Source organism: Loxodonta africana, chromosome 12 (assembly GCF_030014295.1).
Source record: "Loxodonta africana isolate mLoxAfr1 chromosome 12, mLoxAfr1.hap2, whole genome shotgun sequence".
Classification (NCBI taxonomy): domain Eukaryota; kingdom Metazoa; phylum Chordata; class Mammalia; order Proboscidea; family Elephantidae; genus Loxodonta; species Loxodonta africana.
This window is the reverse complement of record NC_087353.1, coordinates 42,488,626-42,501,615: the sequence shown is the minus strand read 5'-3', so window position 1 is coordinate 42,501,615 and position 12,990 is coordinate 42,488,626. Positions and strand designations below refer to the sequence as shown.

The window sequence follows — 12,990 nt, the reverse complement described above, 5'->3', positions numbered from 1 at the left end:
GGGGTGGGGATTTGGGGACGATGGTTTCAGGGGACATCTAGGTCAACTGGCATAATAAAATCTATTAAGAAAACATTCTGCATCCCACTTTGGAGAATGGTGTCTGGGGTCTTAAATGCTAGCAAGCAGCCATCTAAGATGCATCAATTGATCTCAGCCCATCTGGAGCAAAGGAGAATGAAGAACACCAAAGACACAAGGTGATTATGAGACCAAGAGACAGAAAGGGCCACATAAACCAGAGACTACATCAGCCTGAGACCAGAAGAACTGGATGGTGCCTGGCTACAGCCAATGACCACCCTGACAGGGAACACAACAGAGAATCCCTGAGAGAACAGGAGAGCAGTGGGATGCATACCTCAAATTCTCATAAAAAGACCAGACTTAGTGGTCTGACTGAGACTAGAAGGACCCTGGAGGTCATGGACCCCAGACCTTCTGTTAGCCCAAGACAGGAACCATTCCCAAAGCCAACTCTTTAGACAGGGATTAGACTGGACTTTTTTTTTTATATATAGGATAGAAAATAATACTGGTGAGGAGTAAGTTTCTTGGATCAAGTAGACACATGAGACTAGGTGGGCAGCTCCTGTCTGGAGGGGAGATGAGAAGGCAGAGGGGATCAGAAGCCGGCTGAATGGACATGAAAACAGAGGGTAGAAACAAGGACCGTGCTGTCTCATTAGGGGGAGAGCAACTAGGAGTACATAGCAAGGTGTGTATAAACTGACTTGATTTGTAAACTTTCACTTAAAGCATGATTAAAATAAATAAATCAGGCTGTGTCCATCTTAAAAAAAAAATTAGCAGCTCGGGAGGACCATGTTGGAGGTTAGATAGAGCCCAAGGTACAATGGCCCAGTATGAGCCCAGAGGCCCTGCTGCCTGTGGTCGTAAGGAAGCCGTGAGTAGGCATGAACCAAATGGTCAGGAATCAGCAAACTGGGAGGGACTTCCAGAAATTACCAGATCTTCCTTCAGACATGAGACTATCTAAACCCTCTAATACAGGTGGTTGTTATGCGCCATCGAGTTAATTCTGACTCATAGCAATCCTATAGGACAGAGCAGAACTGCCCCATAGGTTTCCAAGGCTGTAAATCTTTACAGAGGCAGATTAACACATCTTTCTCCTGTGGAGCAGCTGGTGGGTTTGAACCTCTGAACTTTTGTTTAGCAAATGAGTGCTTTAACCATTGTGCCACCAGAGCTCCTCCTAATACAGGTAGATAGGTAGATAGACAGACAGACTCCAACTCATGTTAACTTTATGTACAACGGGATGAAACGTTGCTATGTCCTGCATCATCCTCAAAATCACCAGCATGTTCAAGTCTATTGCAACAGTTACTGTGCCAGTCCATCTCACCAAGAGTGTGCCTTGTCCTTGCTGGCCCTCTGCTTCGCCAAATATGGTGTCCTCCTGTAGCAGTCGATCCTTCCTGATGACATGTCCAAAACAAATGAATCTGACAGTGTTCTCTTTTGATCCATAAGGTTTTCATTGGCTGTTTTTTGAAAGTTGATCACCAGACCTTTCCTCCTACTCTGTCTTATTCAGGAAGCTCCGCTGAAACGTGCCTACCATGGGTGACCCTGCTGGTATTTGAAATACCAGTAGCATAGCTTCCAGCATCACAACAACACACAAGCCACCACAGTGCGATGCACTGAAAGATGGGTGGTGGCTAATACAGGTAGCTGTCCATGTTCCCTTCAGAATGGTCAGGCATGAAGTTCTGTGACAGTGGCAGCTACTCAAAGTCCAGTCCTCAGATCAGTGCCAGGCTGCAAACCATCACCAGTCCAGATGAGTACAGAAATTGAGAGTATGCAGTTAGACACATTTGTAGCATTTTGCAAGAGAAATTTTATAGCTATAGACCATAATAGTAATACTAAATTGAGCCTTGTATTTTGTATGTCTCTTTTTTGCTTTCATTTCATTGTTATTATATTTTACAAAAGTATTTGTCCACAATGGATTAGAAATGAAAGAAGAAAACAAAAACAAAACTGGGCCTTCACCACAGAGCCTTCACTACAGATAGCTTGAACAGCAGTGTATCAGAGTAGCCATCATCTTAACCAACAGGTACCTCCTATGCTAGATTACCATGGAAAAATCAACTGACCATCCATGAGATTTTCACTCTGAAACATAAAAATTAGTCACCAGGTCTTTCTAGGTAATATATAATAAAATGAAATCTATCCATTACTGAGCTCTGTTGAAAGATGGCTGGTTAAAACTAGTTAGGCGTGTTGGTTGAAATGCTTGACCATATATACAAACACAAGAGATTCTATGGCCCTAACCAAATAAATGATATATACCTTATACAGGAAGGAGTCCTGGTGATGCAATGGTTAAGTGCTCAGCTCAGCTCCTAACTGAAAGACTGGCAGTTCAAACCCACCCAACTGCTGTGCAGAAGAAAGACCTGCAATCTGCTCCCATAAAGAGGACAGCCTAGAAAACCCTAAGAGGCAGTTCTGCTCTGTCACATGCGGTCACTGTGAGTCAACTGGACAGAGCCCAAAAACAACCACCTTATATTGGCAGAAATGAGAGGGAGTGATTGGATTACACTAACCCACCACCGCACTCTGATAAGCATGCTGATAATGGTGATTGTACAATTATCTTTGTGTAGTAAAGGCCATTATTAAGGCAAACGCTCCTTTATCTAGAATTTAAACAACCAACAAGCGTAAATAACTGAAAGTGAATGTATTCTTCATGTGTCTTTTCTGATAAAACCACTAATGACAAGTTAAAATGTTAATATGAGAGATGTATTCAAAAAAGCAGCTGCTGAGTTGTTGTATGGCGAGAAACACAACTTAGTCTCCTAAACCTGCCTATCGTCATGGCCCTCAAGTGCTAAAATGTCCCAAAATGTCTTGAATCGCCAAAGATTAGATAACGTTCAGCTTAGTTTTTACGTTAATTATATTTCCATGCATTCTGACTCTTTGAAAATGAGTTACTTACAAGTTACTTTGAAAATCAGTAACCAGTATGCCCTAAATTGATGCTTGAAAAACAACTGACGTTTGATTAGGTGGAGGAGAAAGGAAAGAACTAAGTTCTCATAAGTAAAGACAAGGAAATGGACATGATCTTGTTGTCCTTAAATTGTGTTTTCACATAGTCCAATTATAATATCAAGTTAATAGTGCCTTTCTACTCCACAGTGTGAAAAGCAGAGAAATTGTATTATTTTTGCCAAATATAAGTTTTAGAAAGAAAAGCAAAACACTTGGGAAGCAAGCTTGGGCCACTTCAAATGAGCCTGTAGTCAGCAAACAACCCAAGGAAATATTTGTGATTTTACAGTAACTAATTTTTATACTCAAATCCTCCCCCACCCCACCCCCACCCCTATCCCCACAGGCAAAACTGTCAGTTTGTCATACCGTGAGGGCTTGGATGTTGCTGTGATGCTGGAAGCTATGCTACCAGTATTCAGATACCAGCAGGGGTCACCCATGGCGAACAGGTTTCAACTGCGCTTCCAGACTAAGACAGACTAGGAAGAAGGACCTGGTGATCTACTTTTGAAAAGAATTAGCCAGTGAAAACCTTATGAATAGCAGCAGAACGTTGCTGATACAGTGCTGGAAGATGGGCCCCTCAGGTTGGAAGGCACTCATAGGACGACTGGGGAAGAGCTGCCTCCTCAAAGTAGAGTCGACCTTAATGACATGGATGGAGTCAAGCTTTTGGGACCTTCATTTACTGATATGGCACAACTCAAAATGAGAAGAAACAGCTGCAAACATCCATTAATAATCAAAATGTGAAATGTACGAAGTATGAATCTAGGAAAATTGGAAATCATCAAAAATGAAATAGAACACATAAACATCGATATCCTAGGTATTAGTGGGCTCAAATGGACTGGTATTGGCCCTTTTGAATCAATCACATGGTCTGCTATGCGGGGGGGGAACTTTTTTATCATTGTTCACTAATATTATTAAATATTCAATAAACAAACAGTATGGATTCCACCTCAACATAAAGAAAACAATAATCCTCACAACTGGACCCATAACAACATCATAAATGGAGAAAATATTGACGTTGTCAAGGATTTCATTTTACTTGGATCCGCAATCAACATCCATGGAAGCAGCAGTCAAGAAACCAAATGCATTGCTTTGGGCAAATCTACTGTAAAAGACCGCTTTAAGTGTAAAGAGCAGAGATGTCACTTTAAGGACTAAGGTGCACCTGAACCCAGCCAATGCCAGTCACCTGATAGGCATTCAAAAGGTGGACAGTGAATAAGGAAGACCGCAGAATTGACTTTGAATTATGGTGTTGGTGAAGAATACCATGGTCTGCCAGAAGAATGAACAAATCTGTCTTGAGAGAAGTATAGCCGGAATGCTCCTTGGAAGCAAGGACATGTTATTAGCAGGGACCAGTCCCTGGGGAAGGACATCATGCTTGGTAAAGTAGAGGGTCAGCAAAAAAAAGGAAGACCCTCGACAAGATGGATTGACACAGTGGCTGCAACAGTGGGCTCAAGCATAACAACAATTGTGAGGCTAGCACAGGACCAGACAGTGTTTTGTTCTGCTGTACACAGGGTTGCTATGAGTCAGAACCTACTCGGTGGCACCTGACAACAAAAACAATCTTAACGGACTCAGATCACCAGGCCCTTTCTTCCGTGGTATGGCTGGATGGGTTCATACCTTGTTGTATGGCAGTTGAACGCAAACCATTGTGTCACATAGGGACCTTAGAGTTGAGTATAAAACAAAAAAACCCATTGTCGTCGAGTAAACTGCAACTCATAGCAACCCTATCAGACAGAGTAGAACTTCCCCATAGGGTTTCCAAGGAGCAACTGGTGGATTCAAACTGCCAACCTTTTGGTTAGCAGCCAAGCTCTTAACCACTGCAGCATCAGGGCTCTGGAGTTGAGCATGTTGTTGTTGTTAGGTGCCATCTAGTCAGTTCCAACTCGTAACGATCCTGTGTACAGCAGAAGGAAACACCGCCCTGTCCTGCACCATCCTCACAATCGTTATGCTTAAGCCCATTTTTGCAGCCATTATGTGAATCCATCTCGTTGAGGGTTTTCCTCTTTTTCACTGACCCTCTACTTTACCAAGCATGTTGTCCATCCCTGCTGATAACATGTCCAAAGTATGTGAGACATAGTAGTCTCACCATCCTTGCTTCTAAGGAGCATTCTGGTTGTATTTCTTCCAAGACAGATTTGTTCTTTTGTCAGTCCGTGGTGTATTCATTATTCTTCACCAACACCACAATTCAAAGGCATCAATTCTTCTTCGGTCTTCCTTATTCATCATCCAGTTTTCACATGCATATAAAGCGAATGAAAACACCATAGCTTGGCTCAGGTGTACCTCAGTCTTCAAGGTGATATCTTTGCTTTTTAACACTTTAAAGAGGTCCCTTGCAGCCGATTTGCCCAATGCAGCGTGTCTTTGATTTCTTGACTGCTGCTTCCATGGGTGTTGATTGTGGATCCAAGTAAAATGAAATCCTTGATAATTTTGACCTATTCTCCATTTATCATGATGTTGGTTATTGGTCCAGTTGTGAGGATTTTTGTTTTGTTTATGTTGAGGTGTAATCCATACTGAAGCCTGTGGTCTTTGATCTTCATCAGTAAGTGCTTTAAGTCCTCTTCACTTTCAGCAGGCAAGGTTCTGTCATCTGCTTCATCCAGTCCTGATGCCACGTTCTTCTTCATATTGTTCAGCTTCTCGGATTATTTGCTCAGTGTACAGATTGAATAAGTCTAGTGAAAGGATACAACTGTGACACACCTTTCCTGACTTTAAACCACACAGTATCCCCTTGTTCTGTTCAAACAACTGCCTCTTAATCTATGCACAGGTTCCTCATGAGTATAATTAATGGTTCTGGAATTCCCATGAGCACTTGTTATCCGTAATCTGTTCTGATCCATACAGTCGAATGCCTTTGTATAGTCAGTAAACCACAGACATCTTTCTGGTCTTCTCTGCTTTCAGCCAGGATCCATGTGACATCAGCAATGATATCCCTAGTTCCATGTCCTCTTCTGAATCCACCTTGAATTTCTGGCAGTTCACTGCCGACATACTGCTGCAACTGCTTTTGAATGATCTTCAGCAAAATTTTACTTGCGTGTGATATTAATGATATTGTTAGGTAATTTCTACATTCTGTTGGATCACCTTTCTTTGTAATGAGCACAAATATAGATCTCTTCCAGGTGGTTGGCCTGATAGCTGTTTTCCACATTTCTTGGCGTAGACCAGTGAGCACTTCCAGCACTGCCTCCGTTTGTTGAAACATCTCAGTTGGTGTTTTGTCAATTCCTGGAGCCTTGTTTTTTGCCAGTGCCTTCGGTGCAGCTTGGACCTCTTCCTTCAGTACCATCAATTCCTGATCATAGCTCCTGAAATGGTTGAATGTCAACCAATTCTTTTTGGTATAGTGACTCTGTATTCCTTCCATCTTCTTTTGATGCTTCCTGTGTTGTTTAATATTTTTCCCATAGAATCCTTCAGCATTGCAACTCAAGCCTTGAATTTTTTCTTCATTTCTTCCAGCTTAAGAAATGCTGAGTGTGTTCTTCCCTTTTGGTTTTCTATCTCCAGATCTTTGCACAGATCTTTACACCTGTGCAAAGATCTAGAGATAGAAAACCAAAAGGGAGGCCACCCTTTGAAATCTGTTTGGCTCTTTTACTTCATCACTTCTTCCTTTTGCCTTAGCTACTCTATGTTCAAGAGCAAGTTTCAGAGTCTCTTCTGACATCCATTTTGGTCTTTTCTTTCTTTCCTGCCTGTTTAACGACCTCTTAGTTTCTTCATGTTTCATGTGTTTCCACATCAGAATGGTCTTCCGTCATTAGTACTGTTCCATGTGTCAAATCTATTCTTGAGATGGTGTCTAAATTCAGATGGGATGTACTCAAGGTCATGCTTTGGCTCTCATGGACTTGTTCTAGTTGTCTTCAACTTGCACTTGCATATGAGCAATTGACGGTCTGTTCCACAGTCAGCCCCTGGCCATATTCTGATTGATGATATTGAGCTTTTCTAATCATTAAGATTACAGCCAAGAAAATTCTGTGGGGGCAGTTCTTCTCTGTAACACATGGGGTCACCGTGAGTCATAATGGACTCTACAGCAGCTAGCAACAACAACACACTCAGCACCTCTACTCTCTTGGGCCCCCAAAGTCCCCATCCCCAGCAGATTCTGCCGGTCACACTTACTCCTGTTCCCACCTGATTGATTTACCACCATGGTGCCAAACAAGACTGTGCTCTCGCATCTTCATTTCTCCCACACAGACAAGCCGTTACAGATACCTTCCCAGCTTTTAATCCTCCAGTCTACTGGTCCTCAACCTTAGCCACGCATTGTAGTCACCTGGGGAGCTTGCCAGGGTCCCATGTGCAGAGAATCTGATTTAATTGGTCTGGGGTGTAACCTGGGCATCAGGATTTTTGTAAGCTTTCCAGGAGATTCTAATGTGCAGCCAAGGTGGAGAGCTGTTGCTCTCCCGCCGGTTTTTGGTTTCCTGCCTATCAGAGAAAACTCACACTAGCCCCACCCTGCAGCCTGGCTCAGATGGAACAATTTGAAACAAAATGTAAAGAATTTTAATTAGCTTGATAATGGCAGAACCGAAATTAGATTCCAAGTTTCCTGACTCCCATATGCACTATTTTGCCTCATGGCCAAGATACTTACATTTAAAGTTTTCTTATCAATTTGGTAGCCAAAGTGTGACTAGAAACACAGTGCATCCTCCAAAGATACCTATAGAAGTTCCTCTATCATAATCCTGCAACCCGGGTGGCCCAGGGGAGGTTAAGAGCTCGGCTGCTAACTAAAAGGCCAGCACTTCAAATCCACCAGCCGCTCCTTGGAAACTCTCCAGGGCAGCTCTACTCTGTCCTCTAGGGTCACTGTGAGTCGGCATCGACTCAAGGGCAGGGGGTTTGGTTTTTTAGTTTATAGTAATACTTGTTATTGCAGTGATCTTCTATTTGTACAGTTCACTGTGCTTTTCAAGGAACTTACACCTCTCAGTGGCAAGCAGTAAATGAAACCTTTGCTTGGATTCTACCTGCTCTAACTTCTGGTTATCAATTTCCAGAAGCTGGAAGAGGGTCTTTGATTTGAGTCAGAAATAAGCAAAAGTGATGGGAAGGTACTGGCTTCTCTCAACTTCTGTTTCAAGTAAGTCCAGAAGTAAACAAACGTGTAAAAGGTGTTGAGGGTCGGAAAATAAGATGGCATTCTTTTAGTATAGCATTGTGTGTCTTGTCATCTGTGCTGCTCTGTAACTGAAAATGAAAAAGAGTTACAGAGTTTTAAATAGGACTCGGGACTCCATTACTTTTTGTGTCTGCTTTGATAAGTGATTTAGATCTACTTAAATTTTAAAGATTACTCCCATGGCATAAATATACTCACAGTTGGCAATATTATTAATTGTCATAAAAATTACAGGATGAATGAACAGCATTAGTTATACCAAACCATTAATAGAGATGTTCTTATTAGAATATAATAGTAATGTAATCTCATTTAAAAATACTTTAATGCACCCACATGCTTACATCCACCGTCAAGGCATCTTCTGTTTGAAAATAGGGAGCACACACAATACAGGGGAGGTCAGCACAACTGGACTAAACCAAAAGCAAAGAAGTTTCCTGAATAAACTGAATGCTTCAAAGGCCAGTGTAGCAGGGGCAGGGGTTTGGGGACCATGATTTCAGGGGACATCTAAGTCAATTGGCATAATAAAATCTATTAAGAAAACATCCTGCATCCCACTTTGAAGAGTGGCGCCTGGGGTCTTAAACACTAGCAAGCAGCCATCTAAGATGCATCAATTGGTCTCAGCCCACCTGAAGCAAAGGAGAATGAAGAACACCAAGGACACGGGGTAATTAACGAGCCCAAGAAACAGAAAGGGCCACATGAACCAGAGACTATATGATCCTGAGACCAGAAGAACTAGATGGTGCCTGGCTACAACCAATGACTGCCCTGACAGGGAACAAAACAGAGAACCCCTGAGGGAGCAGGAGACCAGTGGGATGCAGACCCTAAGTTCTCATAAAAAGACCAGACTTAATGGTCTGGCAGAGACTGGAAGAACCCTGGTGGTCATGGCCCCCAGACCTTCTGCTGGGGCAGGACAGGAACCATTCCCAAAGCCAACTCTTCAGACATGGATTGGACTGGACAATGGGTTGGAGAGGGATGCTGGTGAGGAGTGAGCTTCTTGGATCAGGTGGACACTTGAGACTATGTTGGCATCTCCTGCCTGGAGGGGAGATGAGAGGGTGGAGGGGGTTAGAAGGTGGCGAAATGGACACGAAAAGAGAGAGTGGAGAGGGAGTGGGCTGTCTTATTAGGGGGAGAGTAATTGGGAGTATGTAGCAAGGTGTATATAGGTTTCTATGTGAGAGACTGACTTGATTTGTAAACTTTCACTTAAAGACAATAAAAATTAAAAAAAGAAAATAGGGAATAATAGGAGGAATTGGAAGTGTCAAGGAGAACCAGATGGGCAGGAAAGTAGTTTAAGATTGGATCCCAGCTGCAATAGCCCCTTCCTCTTCCCCCGTAAAATATTCAGTCACCATAGGAACATGAGAGTCTGAGCATTCACTCCTGCTGTGGTGATGATGATGATAATAGCACCTTATACTCATTTAACCCTTTACATTTTTAAATGTCCTTTCATGCATGTATTAGGTATCTAGTGTTGCTGTAACAGAAGTACCACAAGCAGATGGCTTTAACAAATTTATTCCCTCACAGTCCAGGAGGCTAGAAGTCCAAATTCAGGGTGCCAGCTCCAGGGGGAGGCTTTCTCTCTCTGTCAGTTTTGGGGGAAGGTCCTTGTCATCAATCTTTCCCTGGTTTAGGAGCTTCTCAGTGCAAGAACCCCAGGTCCAAAGGACACGCTCTGCTCCCAGCTCTTCCTTCTTGGTGGTATGAGGTCCCCCTTTTCTCTGCTCCATTCTCTCTCTTGTATCTCAAAAGAGATTGACTCAAAATATAGCCTAATGCTGTAGATTGAGTTCTGCCTTAACATAACTGCCTCTAACCCTGCCTCATTAACATCACAGAGGTTAGGATTTACAACACATAGCGTAATCACGTCATATCACAAGATGGTGGGCAGCCACACAATACTGGGAATCAGCCTAACCAAGTTGACACACATTTTTGGGGACACAAGCCAATCCATAACAATGCATATTGTTTTATCCTTATTACAAACTTGCAAGGTAGAGATATTCCCATTTCTAGATAAGGAAGAGAGAGAGTTAAAGTGGCTTCCCCAAATCACACAACTAGTGTGAAGGGGCTTCTGACTTCATGACAAAAATGAAAATACCAGCTTCCTCTTCTTAGGCTTTTTAGGCTTCTTTTTGCTTTGTAATGTGTCACCACAACCTAGATCCATCACACGTGGCCTACAAGCAGGTAGCATAAATTGGTACAGGATGCCTGGTAGAGGCAGTGGTGACCTCGAGAACATGTGGCTCACTTTAGGGGCCATCACCTCTCGGTTCCAGAGTTAGAGTTGACTCCTCTTAATCCTTTGTCGTGTTGTTATTTTTTCAGATACCGAAAACCAAACTCACTGCCATTGAGTTGATTCCAACTCATAGCGACCCTATAGGACAGAGTAGAACTGCCCTACAGAGTTTCCAAGGAGCACCTGGTGGATTCAAACTGCCGACCTCTTGGTTATCAGCTGTAGCACTTAACCATTACGCCACCAGGGTTTCCTTTCAGTTACCAAATTTTTATTTTTCACAAGGGAATACCAAAGGTCAAAGCATTTCTTTTTTTTTTTTTTTTTTCTTTTTTCCTACCTCTCACATAGAGTTTAGAAGTCCAGCCAGCTATAAATATGGAACTATAACCATCACCAAAAAAAAAAAAAAAAACAGTTTCCGTTGAGTTGATTCCAACTCATCACAACGCTGTGTGTTACCGCATAGAACTGAGCTCCATAGGGATTTCTTGGCTGTAATCTTTATGGAAGTAGATCACCAGGCCTATCTTCCATGGCCCCGCTGGGTGGGTTCAAACCGCCAACCTTTTGATTGGTAGTCAAGCACAAACTGTTTGCACTACACAGGGACCTACTGTCACCAAGGATGTAGCAAATCAGGTAATTCCCTGAGCAGAAGAAAGGCAGCTATTGCAGCCTCCAAAATACAACTGCAGCAAGCCTGCAGAATGCCGTTACCATGAGTATGACACCCCTTCCTAAGCTAGCCTTTGAGGCACATGGTGTTCCACCTGGTATTATAGTTGTCTCTGTCTTATTATCCCTGTGATATTAGCAGTTTCTTGAAGGCAAAGCTACATGGTTTTTTGGGTTCCTTCTCCCCTGAAAAATTCTTCCTACTCTGTAGTTCCTAATGTTTACATTCTCACCTGCATTTATCAAGCCTACACTTGATATTTCCCTTATACAGTTTTTGCCTGCATAAAACTAATCGGAAAAGGGAGAGAAGTTTCTATATCCTAATTTGTATCAGGCCCCGCATGCTTATGAATGGCCTTATCTGGATCCCTACAATTAATTTTAATCATTTGACACAATCTTATAAGGATATTTTCCCAACTATGTAACACCTTAATATCCCACAGGAGAAAGTTAATATAAAAGAAGTTGAGAGAACAAGGAATTTGTTTGGGGTATAAATTTTTGGGAAACCCTGGTGGTGTAGTGGTTAAGTGCTATGGCTGCTAATCAAGAGGTCGGCAGTTTGAATCCACCAGGAGCTCCTTGGAAACTCTATGGGGCAGCTCTACTCTGTTCTGTAGGCTCGCTATGAGTTGGAATCGACTCAACCGCAGTGAGTTGGATGAATCTTTGACCTAGGAAACAGGTACTTATTTGGCAAGTAAACGGCCAGCCTTCCCTGAGGGAAACCTGTGGTAGATGAACTCCTTCCACAAGGTAATTCTCCCCACATCCATGCTTTGTGTTGGGTCCTCTTCATTACAGAGATAGAAATTCTGCTAATAAGAAATAATTATATATTGTTTGAGATTATTGCCTAATCAACATTTCTGCCAGAAGAGGAGTACAGGGGAAAGTGTCCTATAAGGAAGAAGGTATCAGAGGTAGCATTTAGTTCAGGGGTTAGCAAACTTTGGTCTACAGGGCAAATCTAGCCTGATGCATCTCTTTGTGAATAAAGTTTTATTGGAATGTAGCCACCCCCATCTGTTTGTAGATTGTCTTTGCCTGCTTTCACTCTATAAAGGCAGAGTGGAGTAGTTGGAAAAGAGACCATATGGCCTGTAAAACCTAAAATATTTACTTTCTGGCCCTTTGTAGTAAAAGTTTTCCTGCCCTCATCTAGGCAGTTCAAAATTCACCAGAAAATTTTGTCCTCACTCACTGAGGATCTTGACCCAAGTAGTAACTAGGTTTCTTTCTATTGATACATACAGAAAAGAATAATTTTCTTTGGAAAAACATACCAGGAACAGCTGAGACCTGGATAGAGATACAATCTTTTGAAGTAATGTTGGGACCTTCAGAACAGAAAAAGAGAATTGTAGGTCAGGAGTGGCAAGCCCAAAGGTCTACAGGGACCAAGCAGGTAGCATAAATTGGTACAGTACACTCAGTAGGGGCTGTGATGACCTAGAGAGCATGTGCCCACTGTACGGGCAGCCATCTGTCAGTTTCAGCTGGGTTACCTTGCAGGAATGTTGGCCCATATTACCAGAATCTGAATTTTCTGAGGTTCATATAAAAGAAGTTTATATGAACCTCAGAAATCTAAGAAGCCCTGGTGGTGCAATGGTTTAAGTGCTGGCTGCTAACCAAAAGGTAGGTGGTTCAGACTCACCCAGTGGCTCCACTGGAGAAAAGACCTGGTGATCCGTAAAGATTTGTAGTTGTTGTTAGGTGCCATTGTCCGTTCAGATTC

The 12,990-nt window shown here is 42.5% G+C and overlaps 1 protein-coding gene across 10 annotated transcripts in view; it reads left to right on the top strand.

The window, feature by feature from the left end:
* Window positions 1-12,990, top strand: part of RBKS (ribokinase) — a 151,877-nt gene that overhangs the window by 53,644 nt on the left and 85,243 nt on the right. The window contains exon 1 of one of the 10 annotated variants that reach the window (XM_064295167.1): window positions 3,481-3,889. The exons of the other annotated variants lie outside the window; for them this stretch is intronic. Coding sequence (XP_064151237.1) covers window positions 3,826-3,889 — 64 coding nt within the window. The 5' untranslated portion in view covers window positions 3,481-3,825. Of the gene's footprint in view, window positions 1-3,480; window positions 3,890-12,990 lie in introns of those variants that run through there. 10 annotated transcript variants of the gene reach the window in all.